This window comes from Genypterus blacodes, unplaced genomic scaffold (genome assembly GCF_046128005.1).
Source record: "Genypterus blacodes isolate CSIRO-AG114 ecotype Tasmania unplaced genomic scaffold, CSIRO-AGI_Gbla_v1 ptg000105l_1, whole genome shotgun sequence".
Lineage (NCBI taxonomy): Eukaryota > Metazoa > Chordata > Actinopteri > Ophidiiformes > Ophidiidae > Genypterus > Genypterus blacodes.
In genome coordinates this window covers 2,080,641-2,095,556 of record NW_027466909.1, presented here as the reverse complement: position 1 = coordinate 2,095,556, position 14,916 = coordinate 2,080,641, and the positions used below count along the sequence as shown (strand labels likewise).

Genomic DNA, 14,916 nt, shown 5'->3' with positions numbered 1-14,916 from the left:
TGATATCAATGTTATCGGGTTTGTAAGTGCGGCCGTGAATTAGTTTCCTTTCTACAAGCAGAGTGAGAATCCTGCTGGAGTCTATGAGCACGTTTCCATTTTTAGCAGAAACATTGCAGGATCTTGCAAAATTCCTGAAGGGCCTCATTATAGAAACCGGTTTGTGATGATGAACTTTTGAACGAGCAGTCGCCAGATTTATCATTTATCAGCGGTGTGACGATGAGTTTGATAATCTCTGTAAAAACACAGTGATGACGTCATGTTTGTCTGTTATATTCAGAGTAAATAGTATAAAATAGGAGGAGGAGGAGCTAAATGTTCTCTGCGGCTCCACCCACTTCACACTGTGCCATTCAAACCTGGCCTGCCATTGTGTGACATCATTCATACGCCAGGTTGCTAGGCTACCAGGTGCCCGGCGTGTAAAATGCTATTGTGACTGCAGGGGTTAGAAGCGCATGGGGAGGTGGAAAGAGGAAGCAGCAGCAGAGGCCGCCGGGTTTTAATGTTTTCACAATAATGATTACGACGTGGATCATAAACGTGAACGTGAACAAACATGAACCGACGGGCGAATGGTTAAGAGATGATTTGTAGCTGGGCGATGTGACGTCATGGGAACTTTCTCCTTTTCCCCTTTTTTCCACCAGCGGCTACAGCGAGGACTCACCGATGTTTGGGTGTTTGAGCAGACGGCATATCCTCGCCTCCCGGTCCAGTTTCTGGTGATCTGCAGAGGAAGAAGAGGAAGGATATGAAGGTCAGTTTCGAGATGAGAAGCAGCTGTTTGGTTTTGTACATCGGGTGAACTACACCACTCACAAACCTGCTGAGGGGATAAAACACAAGCACAACACAGGAGCTACACACAAAAAGGTTACGTAACACACACACACACACGCAACACACACACAGCTTTTCTTCGACAGTTGCATCCAAAATCAAATTAAAGTGAATGTCTGCAGGCGAAAAAATTGATGTCAAAAAAGCTAAAGGACACGTCTGAGCCAGACAAGGTCAGAGGTCAAAACAATGGATATTAACAGGTTGACAGAGAGGAAGGAAGACGCACACACACACCCACACACAAGCACACACAAGGCTAAACTCCTGTGGCAGCAAAAGCATTATGCACTTAGTGAAATGACTCTCGTGGGTCTGGCTTTAATATAATCACTGTCCAGTTAATGAGTCTAATGGTGAGGGTGTGTGTGTGTGTGTGTGTGTGTGTGTGCAAAAGCATGTGTGTGTAGGAACTGGACATTCCTATTCCCCCGTCCCATAAGGCTTTGTGGCAGTGCAGTCTGGATAACCAAAGAGATCGTTGCCTGCCAAACAGACGAAACAGACAAAAACCATACACACACACTGCGATTTAACCCTGATGCTTGGTGGTTAGGAAGAGGAAGTGGGTTGGTAGGAAGCACATGAACGCGCGTGACACTTGTTCCCATGTTGACCCCCTGCTATGGCGACCTGTGGATGAAAGGTCACACTTTGATCTGCCACAGACTGAAAGCTTTGCATGCGTTGACTCGTCTTTTCATTCTTGTTAATTCACAACCTGACCCTCGCTGCCACACACACACACACAGAGACAGGCATCAAAGCTTTCCTCTACAGTATAAATGGGCTATTTTGGTTGCCGTCGGTATTCTTAGACGCGATTTCTGTCTGCAAAAAATAAGACAACTCATTTTTGGGCTCTGCTTGTGCCGACGGGCCATCTTGGTAGAAATGACCTCAAAACGTCCAATAGTGCTTAAACAGGAAATGTGAGCGAGGAGATGGGCTTCAAAAAAGGAGAAAGGACAGAGGGGAGATAACGCAAGGAGCAATCGAGAGAGGATTCCATCACACACACACACATTCACTAAGGTGTGTCGAAGCCTTTGTCTCACACACACACACACACACACACACTCTAGTATGATGAGATTTTCTCTGCAAATTGAATCAGAAAAGTTCTCTGTCTCCCCGCGCGAAAACTTTCCACGCTTCTGTAAACACTCGTCGCCCCGAAACAGGAAATGAAACGCTGTACGTCACGTCCGACCTAACCGCCGATTTCTCCCCCGAAACCAACCAACAGCTGCTTCATGAGAGGTGGATATCATCACGTCTGCAAACTGAGAGGATAGAGCAAATCCGTCCTTTGAGAGGTGATCGTGCCCCCCCCCCCTTCCCCCTGCCCCCCGGGGAGTCTGTCGTGTTGTGCCGCACCAAAATAACTCCCTACAGCACCGAGCACAGAATCACAGCGGACTCTACAGTTTTTTTATAGCTCATTCCGCTGTCAAGTTGCTGTGGCGTTTCTCTTTTTTCAGTCTCGGCGGATCAGCTGTCAGTCAAACAGTGGGATGATGATAATGCTGATGAAGATGATGATTACTGTGGCAGTTTCTCCCAGTTGCTGAATTTGGAGTTTCTGCAGCTGGTGCCTGACTCTCGGTCGTGACGATGACTCACGCCTACGTACCCAAGCCGCGTCGCTGCGAAGCATAGATCACTCTCTGTCCCGTCCTCCGCAGAAAGAACCAGAAGATGCAAAACCGCTTTATGAAACGTATAAATTAGAGCCACGACAGAGAGAAACAAAACATTTATTTACGGCCGTCAGCGGCGGGGCCTTGGAGCGGTTAGACTGTTGAATGTGCAGCTCCGTCACGATCCCCCGCAGGGAACCTGAGACAAGCAGTTGCGATGAAGCATTCTTCACCCGCAGATTGGGCTCCGACCTGCACCCTGGGCAAAGTGAGATATTAGCAGGATGAGTCAGGCGTTAGCTAGGCTTGGCAAGCAGGCTGCCGCCGCCGCATCTTTCCAGAGCACTTCATCATGAAGTCATTTATCTGGACCCGCCGTGTCAACAAGGCGCTCACGTGTGTGTGTGTGGGTGTGTGTTCGCATCCCACTATACATCTGAATCTGGGAAGAAGCTAGATATCATCAGGAATTGCAGTGAATAATATATGACGCAATCTATGCTGGTATGCTAGTATTAAAAGCCGTGTTACATTGATGTCTGCAAAACTGTCGTGTGTGTGTGAGTGTGTATGTGGAGATAAAGTGGAATCCACTAATATGGTTACATAAGAACATCTGTTGCCCTCTGTGGTCTGACAGAGGCCGACATACTCAAATGTCAATCATCTAACTAATCTCCAGGTCAATATGTTATGGCTGTCTGAGAGTATGTGAGTGTGTGAGTGTGTGTGTGAGCGGAACATACAGGAGAGACGTTCTTGTAAATGCTTGCTGAAGGAAGCAGTTTTGTGTTTGTGTACTTCAACTATGAGCAGTACATAATATTATTTAGAGTGCATGAAACCATTTGAGTGGCACGGTTTTAAAAGTGTGTGTGTGTGTGTGCGCCGACTTTTCTTTTTCAATTGACAAAAGCCATTAGATAACCTTTCAACATTCCATTTGAAGCCTTTAGTAACGTTCCAGTCGAGCCAATGAAAACAGCTGTGAGGACGACTAAGAGCACGGCTCAGTCTCAATTCCCTCACACACACACACACACACACACACACAATTAAGTCAGCAAAAGTCATCAAGACTTGAGTTGGATCTTTTTCTAACCAAGTTTATGAGGACATCTGAGGAGATCAGAAGAACGGGCGGGCGGGCGGTCACGGTTCCATCGCCCAGAAAGAGGAGAAGAGACGGAAAACCTTTCTCTGCCTCTGAGGGCACAGAACTCTTGTGAGTAGGATGGCAAACAATATAGATCCGGGAACATATGCAGTTTGTTGAGAGATCTTCAATTCCGTCTCTCTACCTCCAGTTTGCTTTTAGACAGCAGGGTTGCCAGTGTTTACAGAGAACCGATCATAACATTGCAGCGGATGGCAACAGGCGTAACACCCGGGCTTACTGCGCCACACACACACACACACACACAGACACACACGGTGGATTTACAGCTGATCCGTGGACACTGCAGCCAGCATGGGATGTGTCAGTGTTGTTATGGGATAATAAAGACGGGCCGTGTGCTGCAGTGTGGCGCTGCTTTATGGCCGGCGTGGCCGCATGACAAGCTGCTCAGGTGTTCCCAGACTGTGGAGTGAAGGCTCAACCATAAATAACATTTGCCACACACAGGGCTGCACGTAATCATGATTCAGCATCATCGTCTTCAGCGTTGGTAGTGAAGACAAAAATGAGCTCATAGCAACCTCTCTCTCTTGCTCTACAGTATCTTCCTCCTCTTTCTCTCTCTCTCTTTGCTGTTTGTCTCCTGCCCTTCTTGACCCCTTTTAACCTGTATTGCACACAACTGCTACCACCCCGTCTGAATGATTTTATTGATGCCTTGCTCATGGGTAGGCCGTCTCTTGTCCGTGTTCTGTATCAGCCAGCTACACTTGATCAGATTCAGATATTTACAGACACCATCAGTTGTAGATGACCTCACCGCCTCTTATTCTTTATTAAACATGAAAGGAGAAAGTACCGGGCATTAGTGTGTCATCATCATCATCTCATCAGGTTTGCTCAATGACCCCAAACTAATGGTCTTAGTTTTATGGTTTCTTTTAAAATAATGGATCAGAGCTTTAAATCTGTAGCAGACGACACATCAAAGTGTTCAGCATCCCCAAATGGACTACACAAGCAAACCACCTGCAGGGTCATCATCATCTCATCTATACTGTTGCCAAGCTAAACAAATACAACATGAGAGAAACAACACAATGCTATGTAATTCAGGAGCTATTAGAACGTGGAAGTTGAACGTACCACAATAAAAGCTTTAACGCATCTTTGTGGATTCCCAAATAGAAATGTTTTATGGCGTAACTATGGTAACGTCTTGTAAAATGTTGTAGAAATCAATACCTATATAAGGTTGGGCTGCAGCTGTGAGCAGGAAGCAAAAAGCCCTCACGCCATTTCCCAGCACATTAATACGAGCGGCCCTGATTGTCCAACCTTGACGTGTCTGAGTGCAGCCCTGGGTCCCTGCTCAGTGAAAACAGAGTGTTGATGAACAGCTACTGCCCCTCCCCCCCTCCCCCCACCCTCTCAAATGACCTCCATTGTGTGTAAGCGACTGTCAGCGCTTATGGAAAGACATGTAGTAACAGACATGCACACTGCAACACTACACCGAAATTTTAATGCAACCAAGGCAGCAGAGAGTGACAGCTGGCCGACTGTCAGCAGGAGAACGCCTTAGCAAAATAATAGTACTATTTTCCACTTGCCAATATTGATCTAGCGTTTCTATCAAGCGAGATCGAGGCCTTTCAGATGCTTATTCTGGAGCTCCTGCACAAAGTGACTCTGTGTACAAAAACAAGTCCTAACACAGATACCGCCGCACTTTCCAGGAGATAGCAGTGTTTTGTGTGTCGCTGTTGTAATCATTTCTGAAGCTCCGGCCGTGATCAAAAGCCACCTCGCCGCCCCCTCCCACCTGCATGTCAGTGTGCCGGGGCAGCCGGATCCTGAAAAGGACTTTTTATTGTGAGTGCACTTTTATTATGAAAAGGTGTTTTGATTGTAACCTTGGAAACAGGCACAAGTGTGTTGGTGATGTGCCAGTCAACAAAGCGCACACTTCAACTGGATGATGTAACCGCAACACTCGACGCCGCTCCGCCAAATTTATGAGGATCTCACAAACTCCTGTTAGTGCTGCAGAGTTACACTCAGCAGGGATTATCAAATGATTTTAACTTGGCCAAAAGCCTCTGGGCCCGCTGCCAAATACTGAGCTGATGTGTGCCATTAAACAGACCTCTCGGACCAAGAGCGGGCCGAAAAAAGAGGGACAAAGAGCCGCTTGTGTATTGTGTGTCTGCGTGTGTGAATGCGGGAGTGTTTGTGAGTGGATGGTCAAACATCCTCCTCTTGGGAAAATGGGAGCTTTGTGCACGGAAAGCTTTGGTGTAAGTGGAGATAAAAGGTGAATCAACATTTACACAGATAACTATGCTGTGTGTGTGTGGGAGAGAGTGTGTGTGTGTGTGTGTGTGTGCGCTTGTGTGCACATCCTGCATGTCTGTAAATATGTTTTATGTCCCTTTATTGGTTGAGGTTAGGAACATGTCTAATAAGTTTTCCATTTTTTTTTATTGGTAATTTGAACCCATTGACTTAATCACTGGGGGAAAAGTGACAAAGAGCAAAAGAAAGAACATGAGTGGGTGAGTGAGAGAGAAAGTGAGTGTGAAATGAGACTGAACAGTTATTAGAATGTATTTAATGTAACTCTGCAAACCAGTTGCTCCAGTGAAGTTTCAGGCTCCGAACATCTGAAGCTCCCAACAAACAAATCTTACCAATCACCATCTCAGTTTGGACAGACAGCTACCAAACACACGCTTAGGCTTCAGTTCTGGACTCAATCTCAGATATGCTCTGATTATTACAGCACTGATTACTGTACTGTGTTAGTATTCTCTGTGCCGGGGGAATCCAGTGACCGGGGTTTATGTAATCTAGGCTGTCAGGTGTGAAGGATAAGATGCGTGTAGGCTGGCTGTTACCACGGAGACAAGCTATGTGATTGACCGTGTGCCGGGGTGTGAGAGATCAGGGGTGGATTATCCTATAGCATGTCTGAGAGGCCGGGAGTGTCACGGCCACACACACACACACACACACAGATATACAGTGTAGCTTCTACACGTGTGTGAAATAGTGAGAGATAGTAGAGGGGGATTGATTGGGAGTCGTTGAAAGGGGGAGAAAAGAGTGGAAATGTCCTTTTCTCTCTCTTTCTACTTAGTTGGCATACATGCTCATGCTTCCTCTCACATGTTGGAGTGTCGAATAGAGAGAACTTGATCAAAATGTAACTGAACACACACACACAAACACAGAAAGTGTCAAACAATGGCGACCACCCTCAAAGGGTTAAATAACACAGGTAGTTTCAGGAAACATCTGAAGCTCCCAACAACAAACAAATGACAGCTGTCGACAGGAATCCTGCCCACATAGTAATCAGATCTAACTTGGCTCAGATTCATCCATTTTGTTTCTTCTCCCATCTTTTTTCTTTCTTTCTTTCTTTTTGTTGTTTTTCCCCGTCTGTCACTGCTCCGGCTGCAGCTACATGTTCAGGGCAAGTCACAACTCCCGACTCCAAATAACTTTGCAGGGGCGAGCAGGAGGGCGAGCAGGAGGACGAGCCGGTTTTTGAACTGGCAGATTTGGATCTCAGGTCTGTGTCCCGGCTGCACAGATTGCATTCACACCTGCGTGGCTACCTGTGACCCACATCTGATCGCAACGTGAGCCGGGCAATATCCGCAGGCGTGTGTGTGGTCTGGTGCAATCGGATTACATTCCAACCTACCGCCCCCATTTAAAACTAGGCTCAACGTGTGTTCTATCTGATCTGGATATCTAATCTAGTGTAAAGTGTAAATGAGGTCTTCCTCAAGTTTTCACCCGTGTTATTAACCGCTGAAGAGGTCAGGTTTCAGTCGTATCTGTTGTGTGGCGGGTTGGACTTGATCCAGGACAGAACCTATTCACTTTCCTTCCTGATGGTGGGGGTGTCATTGTTTTTGGCCCATAACTCTTCAACCAGAAACCATAGAATTGTGTTATTTCCGTGCATCCGCTTGCAGATTTTACATTTTCTTCCCCAAAGCAGTTTGTCTCCTCCTACAATACCACAACAGTGTTTCTCTGTGTATCTCTGTGGTTTGGTCAGTCGACTGTTACCAAACCTTGTGGCCACATGCAGCTACTACTTGTTTAAAAAGAAAGAAAGAGCAATCAATGTTGTCAATAACTAAGCGAACATGGTGCAATCAAAGCTTTGTCGTCCGGTCAATAAGCTGTTACATTTCCTCCTTGATGGACAGAGCCCTAATTGGAGGACGCGGGCTCTCAGGCTGCCATATGCCTCAGGAAAGAGGGGCCAGTGATGAGCAGATATCTCCAGAAAGAGGGCAAGACGAACACGCCAGGGGACAGTCGCAGAATCTCACACTTAACATAACCGGCACGCAAACACACTGTGTGAACTGTGCGCCGCGGTGAGAAGAAGGCCTGCATGCACGTGTTACACTGCCCTATTCTGTGGCGTACATACGGAGCGTATCTCTCCGTCTCCATATCTCCATCTCTGGCTCTTTGTATATACTGTATATGACACTCTCTCCTTCTCTCCGTCTCCCGCTCATCAAATATTCACAGTTGGTCCCATTAAACATTCACCGCCGCAGCGCTGCTACGTTTATCTGCACTCCGCCAATCAGCCTCCAGCCAGTGTACTAGAAGCTCACCAAAAATGAACACACACACACACACGCCGTCTGTCTACACGGCGTGCCATGCGGAAGCCTTTCAGAGAGGAGAGGAGATGTGTGAGGAGGAGGAGGAGGCTAAGAAAGAGGGAGGAAGAAGTAGAAATGCAGAGCGAGAGAGAGAGAAAAGCGGGGAGGTGGGTGAGGAAGTGGTGAGAAATATGAGAGAAAACGGAGAAATGGAAAGGAAGTGAGCCCAAAGTGGTGGGTGGGTGGGGGTGTTTGTGGGTGTGTGTGTGCGTGGGGAGCGATAGAGGAGGAGAGGAGGGTCCACTCTGCAGCCTCGTCCGTGCTCAATGAGAGCAGAGCAGCGTTACACCTCAATAATTCAGCAGCAGCAGGGCGAGTTCCATCAGCCGGGCGGCTTTTTCAGCTCTAAAACACCATGGAGGAGAAATGAAATCAGCCACTCAGCCGCTCTCTGCCGGGGGTGTGTGCGGGGGATTTCATGTGAGCCTTCTGGTTGAGCTCCTCATCACGTTTTAAAGCTGAAACTAGAAAGCATTCAGACGGCGTGGCACGCAGCCCACCTGCCCAGACGCCACCATCCTCTCACAGGGAGGGAAAGTTTGCAAATGTTCAGTCTGCATCTGGATTAGCCTACATTTCAGTTTGGAGCTGGCCTATGGGGCTTTACAGCTTTACAGAACCAGCACTCCGTCGGACTTGGTGACAGTTTATCCGACAACTTGACTTCATCAAAAAGACGCATCAAAGAGCGAGGAGGTGATCACCGCTGGGCAGTAACGATGATCTTTAGAGGCTTCGACAAACTAGCTTTTTGATAGATCTTGGGCTGCTGGAGACGATTAACAACCGTGAGAGAATCTTGAGGAAATCTTTGATGCGTCACTCCAAAAATCACATCCACCTACGATGAGTTTACAGTTTTCATAAGCGAATGTCCTCCGTGCAACAGCGCCGGAAATTTACGTCAAAACATCTCGCAAATCTGCTGTGATGATGCAAATCTAAGGGTTGACTGGCACACACTCCTCCGCTTCATTTCCCTCGACGTATAAGCTGGTAAACGTATTGCGCCTGAGATGAAAGTGAGCTCCATTAAAGGGGGAAACTGCAGACTGATTGACTCTGACTTTGTAAAAGCAATAGCCGGCCGCCTCGTATGAAATGTATTGAGTTTATATTATCCTACAGAGTGTGGATGTAAAGATGAGCTAATGGACTGACTGGGAAATGCAATCTCCATCACCCAAAGGAGCGCCTATGAAGCCTCCGCCAATAAACACACAAACACAACCTCGTGTTTATGCTTAAGGTCTTCACTTCTGCTTCCAGTGATTCTTATCAGGCTGTCTGTTGCCGCGCCGACCTCAGTGTGTACTTTAGTAAACTGGCCCTGGTGTGTTACAGACATCAGCTACCAATCTCCTGCATCAGTCAGTAGCCTGTGACTATGGATACAATTGGCTCTCCCAGCATGTAGATACTGTAGGTCTTTATCTTTAGTCCCTTTTTGCTATTATTCTTTAATATATTTGATTGTACACATGGAAATAAAGATGTATTACAAACTTGGCAGGAGTAAGCAGAGCGGTACTCGAGCCGTATGCTGACACTAATCCTTTACAGGATACAGGACGCCAATGATAGCAGATATTGACTGAAGAAATAGTCCATACTTTAGACACTGTATTATAAAAGCTTTCCTATTAATGCTTTTTGATCTTTTCCATCCGTTACTCATTATATTCAACACACTCTGTAAAATACTGTTAGTGTTTATTGATGAGAAACGTGATGTGAAAAATGGACACTGGCCGACGAAATCCACACGATGAAGGATTAAATAGTACGTCATCTTGACAGTTTGTGTTTGCATCCCTGCACACGTGTGTATGTCAGTGAAAGTGACAGACCACGTGTGCTTGTGTGCGTGTGTGTGTGTATTCGCCTGAGTAACCGCATGCCTGCATGTGACGCCGTACGACGACAGCGACCGAGCCGTAATCACTGACCTCACCACCAGCCAAAGTGCCCTCACTGAGCCACCAGACGGGGCTTAATCCCTTTTATACACACACACAAACACACACACACACATGCACACACACAACACGCAGCCGATGTCAAAAGAAATTTACACACTTCGATTTTATTTCACTCCCCTTCAGGGAAATATATCGCCCGTATATTCAATCAGTTGCGATGCAGCGCGGATCTGCCAGACGTCTGAGGCGACAGTGACTGATTGATCAGACGTCATGCAGTAGCTTAGCGGCGATCCATCACAAACGCCGTGTCAGGCGGGAAAAAACAGCGACTTTTGTGCCCGTTAGGAAACATCGGTCACAACCAGCGGCTGGATGCGAGTTAGTTCATATTCACCGGCTGTTAACTGTTTAACATAAAGTGCCAAGCGTGTTTAGAAGTGAGTTTATTTGATATTCAACAGCTGGACTCCCATTCAACATCAATATCTGTGTTGAGCGTCGGTGAGCCTGATTAGACAGTCCTGCCTCAGCCTCTCCCCAAAACATCCCGCAGGCTACATAACACGGAACTCACACACAAGCAGGCTTTAAACACACACACACACACACCTCAGGTACCTGTTGCTCATGTTCTCGCTCAGTCACATCATTTCAATTAGCAGGGGGGTTCTGACTTTCTTCATGCTACTTCTGCTAATGATGACAAAGTGAAGACGTGGGTAAAAGTAAAACCTATCACATTTCAATTACCCTTTCATTAACAGCTGCTTCGCCTTGGGCTGTGTTTGCACCGTGGGCCCAAAAACCTTCATAACAACATGACGGACAGCCCTTATTTCTCCTTAATTACACCAAACAACATGGCAACTCTCCCACTAGCTTGGTCAGAATGCAACAACGGATATGATTGGTTGTTCGAAATCAAGATCGGGCGCTCTCCATTGGCCTTTCTGAGACCATTTTCAGATCAGGTTATGAGAATTATGGACCAGTCAGCCAGTTGGTATTGGGTTTTTCCATGACCTTCTATTGACCAATCAGACTCAAAAGCAAAGTGTGGAGTGGAATCATAGTGTGTGTAGAATGGGTATATAGACAGGCTGTATGCAACTAAGACTGAGGAGGGAGAGCTGGTGAGAGGGAATGTGTGTCGCTGTGTTTTTGCTTTAATAACAAATAGCATAGATCTGTGTGTGTGTGTGTGTGTATGTGTGTGTGTGTGTGTGTGTGTGTGTGTGTGTGTGTGTGTGTGTGTGTGTGTGTGTGTGTGTGTGTGTGAGAGAGAGAGATAATTGTGACCACAGCCCAGAGAGAAAGTGGTCTCTCAGCCTGTCAGCCTATGGGACGAAGATTTTCACCCCTGCTGTTGCCGGGTTACTAGCTCCAGACCACTGCCAGCGTAGCCATCCACAAGACACACACACGTACGTACACACACAACCCCAGATGTAATCGCCTTCTGAGAAGGCTTTTTAAAAAAAGTTCTTTCCTCAAATCAATCTTTTGTTTACAGAAGAGGGAGAGGGAAAGAGGCTACGGAAAAGATAAGGGTGGAGAGGGGGGGGGAGGGAGGGAGAGAGAGAGAGGGAGAGAAACGGGCAGTTCAGCTGGCATCTCCCTGGGAAAGGAGCAGCTCAACCTTTGGTGGCCCTGACTGACACACAGTATACACACACACACTGAGGGATAAATCAGTGAACACAAACAGGAACCCACATGACACACAAAGGCCAAGACATGAAACTGATACATGTGCTTGGTTTCACACACACACTACATGGCAGTTGGTTGCTACCACACACACACACACACACACACACACACTATGGATTGCAGTGTAACAACGATAGTAACTAAGTGTGACATTGCTGTACGTGAACACACACAGGCTGACAATTAGTGACGACCTTGCAATTGTGAACAGACCTCATTGACATAAGTGACATCATACGACTTTTGAATATTTCACTGTAGAGGTCAACACACACAATCGCTTCAGCAAGGTTCACGGTAACCATAACAACAAAACTGAGCTACTTCCAACTTAAACCCACAGCAAACCGTCACTGCCAAAGAGCCGTGGGCTTTTTTGGGAGCCTCTGCTGACATGTACAGAACAGCCTGGCCCACTGCTCTTAAGGGAATAAACTAACTCTCCTTTGTCTGATTTGAGCAGAGCAGCAGAGCGGCAGAGCGGCAGAGCGGCGGGCGGCGTGGACACCGGCCTCCCCGCTATCAGCTTTCAGGTCACATAGATTCAAGTGTTGGTGCTCGACTGTAACGGCAAGCTACATAATGGATGTGTATCCCCCTGCACTCACCTCTGGCTGAGAGCTTTTTTGTGTTTATAATTTTAGCAGCATACTCCTGGCCAGTGGACTTCTTGACACATCGCCGAACGATTGAGAAGGCACCCCTGGAGCAAAAAGAAATCGATACATTAAATGGCGGTTTGGCGAAAGCACAAAACAACATCCCCCCCCATCACAGCTGCTACGTCCCAGTGAAAGTGCTGTATCAGTGGACATGCATGCATCATACACACCTAAACAAGGGGAAAGGAAGTCACATGCATTATTAATATTGTCTGATATTCAGCGTATGAGACGTGCAAAGAAGTCCTGGCTACTAGAGTGTGACAGGCGAGGGAGAGAGCTTGTTCCATTGTTAGAGGACCCGGTCATTATCTCAGGGAAACATGAGCAGGCTACGGAAAGGAAGGGCGAGTATTAGCCTCTCATTTAAAGGGGAATTCCACTCATTCTTACATGTCCAATTCAGCTCAGGGAGCACTATTTGGCATGTGAAAACCAGACTGGCCGTAGGGCGCTGTGCAAAGTCATAGGAAACTGACCTCTATGACATCACTTGGGTAACCTGCTGATGGTAAAGTATGAGTTTGAACCTGTTCTAGGTGATTTCAACACCTCTACTCTCTAAGGAATGGCTCCATTTTCTAACTTGTAGTTTTCAGACTTACATGACAACAGCCTTAACATACAGGGTCTAAAACTGCATTTCGGCAGGAACCGTCCAACGTCATCAACTACTGCTCTAACGTTTAAAAACCTAATTTGCACAGCCTTCCATCACATACCAGTGTAATGAAACCATCATATCTTGTGAATTGCTCAAATAAGGCAAAGACTAGAGATCGAGTGCATGACCAACGGTTTGAAACTAAAATAGCAGCATGTAACGTCAGCAGTGGTTTTCCAACCCGGGTCCAGCACTGCATCTTATCCACCTCTCCCTGCTCTACACACCACTGATTAACTGGTGTGTGTAGCCAATCAAGATCTGGGAGGCACCAGCTGCTGATCAAGGGAACACACCGAGATTACCTACTCATATATGGGAACATGAAGGGGGGCAACTCCTGCACATCACCACGTCAAAATATTACTCCAATTACATATTTTGGGGACGTTCAAGAGGTTTTTACCCCAGAAATCGGATTCCACCAGTAGGAGGTGCCATAGAGACACGTACATATTCACAGATACTGGATGTATAGATTCCTATCAGGATATAATGATGATTTACATATTGTAATAATGTTTCAGCTGTCAAAACATTTCAGGACAAATGGCTTTTTAAATTCTTGACACTGTCGTTCATCTGAATAGTTTCCCCTGTGACCAATAAACTCAACCTGAAGTCCACCTTTAAGTGTACCTGGCGCTAAACTGCCTCCATTAAAGCCACGCTGTCTTGATGGAGCAGCTCTATTAACTACACGCTGACATTGAACGCAACACGGCGCCTTCGTAGCCAGGATACAACGCAACAAATGGGGGGGTGGGAGTGAGAGGAAGATAAATGGTGCAGTCCGTCAGCTCCATGTGTGAGGATGACACCGAGACTGAAACAGCGCTGCAGCCGGGCGAGAGACGCACGGAGGCGGCTGAATGATTGAGCCACCAGGCAGAATAAGCTCCGCTAATGACTTTTACCTGGAAAATAAATGAACCAACAAGGAGAGCTTGGTGTGCAGCGCGGGTCTTTCCGTGCGTCTCTGGGCTTAGAGGAAGACGCTTACATGCCCGTGAGACAAGCTAACATGGAACGGGGAGGGCGCACGGTCTTCCCCGCTCCTGACAGCTCCTCTCCTGGCTTGACAACAGAGAAGTCGACGCGCGGCAATGGTTGCAACATAAATGAGGGGAAAAACGTGCACGCACACACACCCACCCACACACCACCCACACACACACACACACACACACACATATATATATACACACACACTGTATGCAACAAGAGCAGCCCCGCTAGCGAGTCTTACTTTCCGAGCTCCTCGAACAGCTGATATTCGTCCGTGAAGCGGGTCGACGTAACCACTGTAGACATGTTGAGCGGAGGGAAGAGAGGGGGGAAGACGCGTCTCGCGCTCGGGTTGGTTTCTGGAGGAGGACTTGCAAGAAGGCGAGAGGGAAGAGGCAGATAGGCAGAGGAGGGAGGGAGGAGAGGAGGAGAGGAGGAGGGGGAGAGCGAGGCTGTAGTGACACAGATCGTCTATTAAGAAGAGGAATCACTTACAAAGTGAGAGAAAAAGCGGAAATATGGAGGCCCTTTTTTAAGATTTTGGGCATTTCCTGATGTGAGTATTTTCACAATTTGCTTTATTTGTTTGCACAGCTGTGAGTGCACATGTCCACTAAGTTGAGATGAGA

General features: G+C 47.1%; 1 protein-coding gene across 16 annotated transcripts in view; it reads right to left on the bottom strand.

Moving 5' to 3' along the window:
- camk2g2 (calcium/calmodulin-dependent protein kinase (CaM kinase) II gamma 2) overlaps nucleotides 1-14,684 on the bottom strand; it is a 35,957-nt gene extending 21,273 nt beyond the window's left edge. For all 16 annotated transcript variants that reach the window (XM_076160425.1, XM_076160427.1, XM_076160434.1 and 13 more), the window contains exons 1-3: nucleotides 14,529-14,684; nucleotides 12,562-12,656; nucleotides 674-733 (exon numbers count right to left, since the gene is read on the bottom strand). In XM_076160425.1, the coding sequence (XP_076016540.1) occupies nucleotides 674-733; nucleotides 12,562-12,656; nucleotides 14,529-14,593 (220 nt within the window). In that variant the 5' untranslated portion in view covers nucleotides 14,594-14,684. The remainder of the gene's footprint in view (nucleotides 1-673; nucleotides 734-12,561; nucleotides 12,657-14,528) is intronic.
- Between the last annotated feature and the right edge of the window lie 232 nt (nucleotides 14,685-14,916).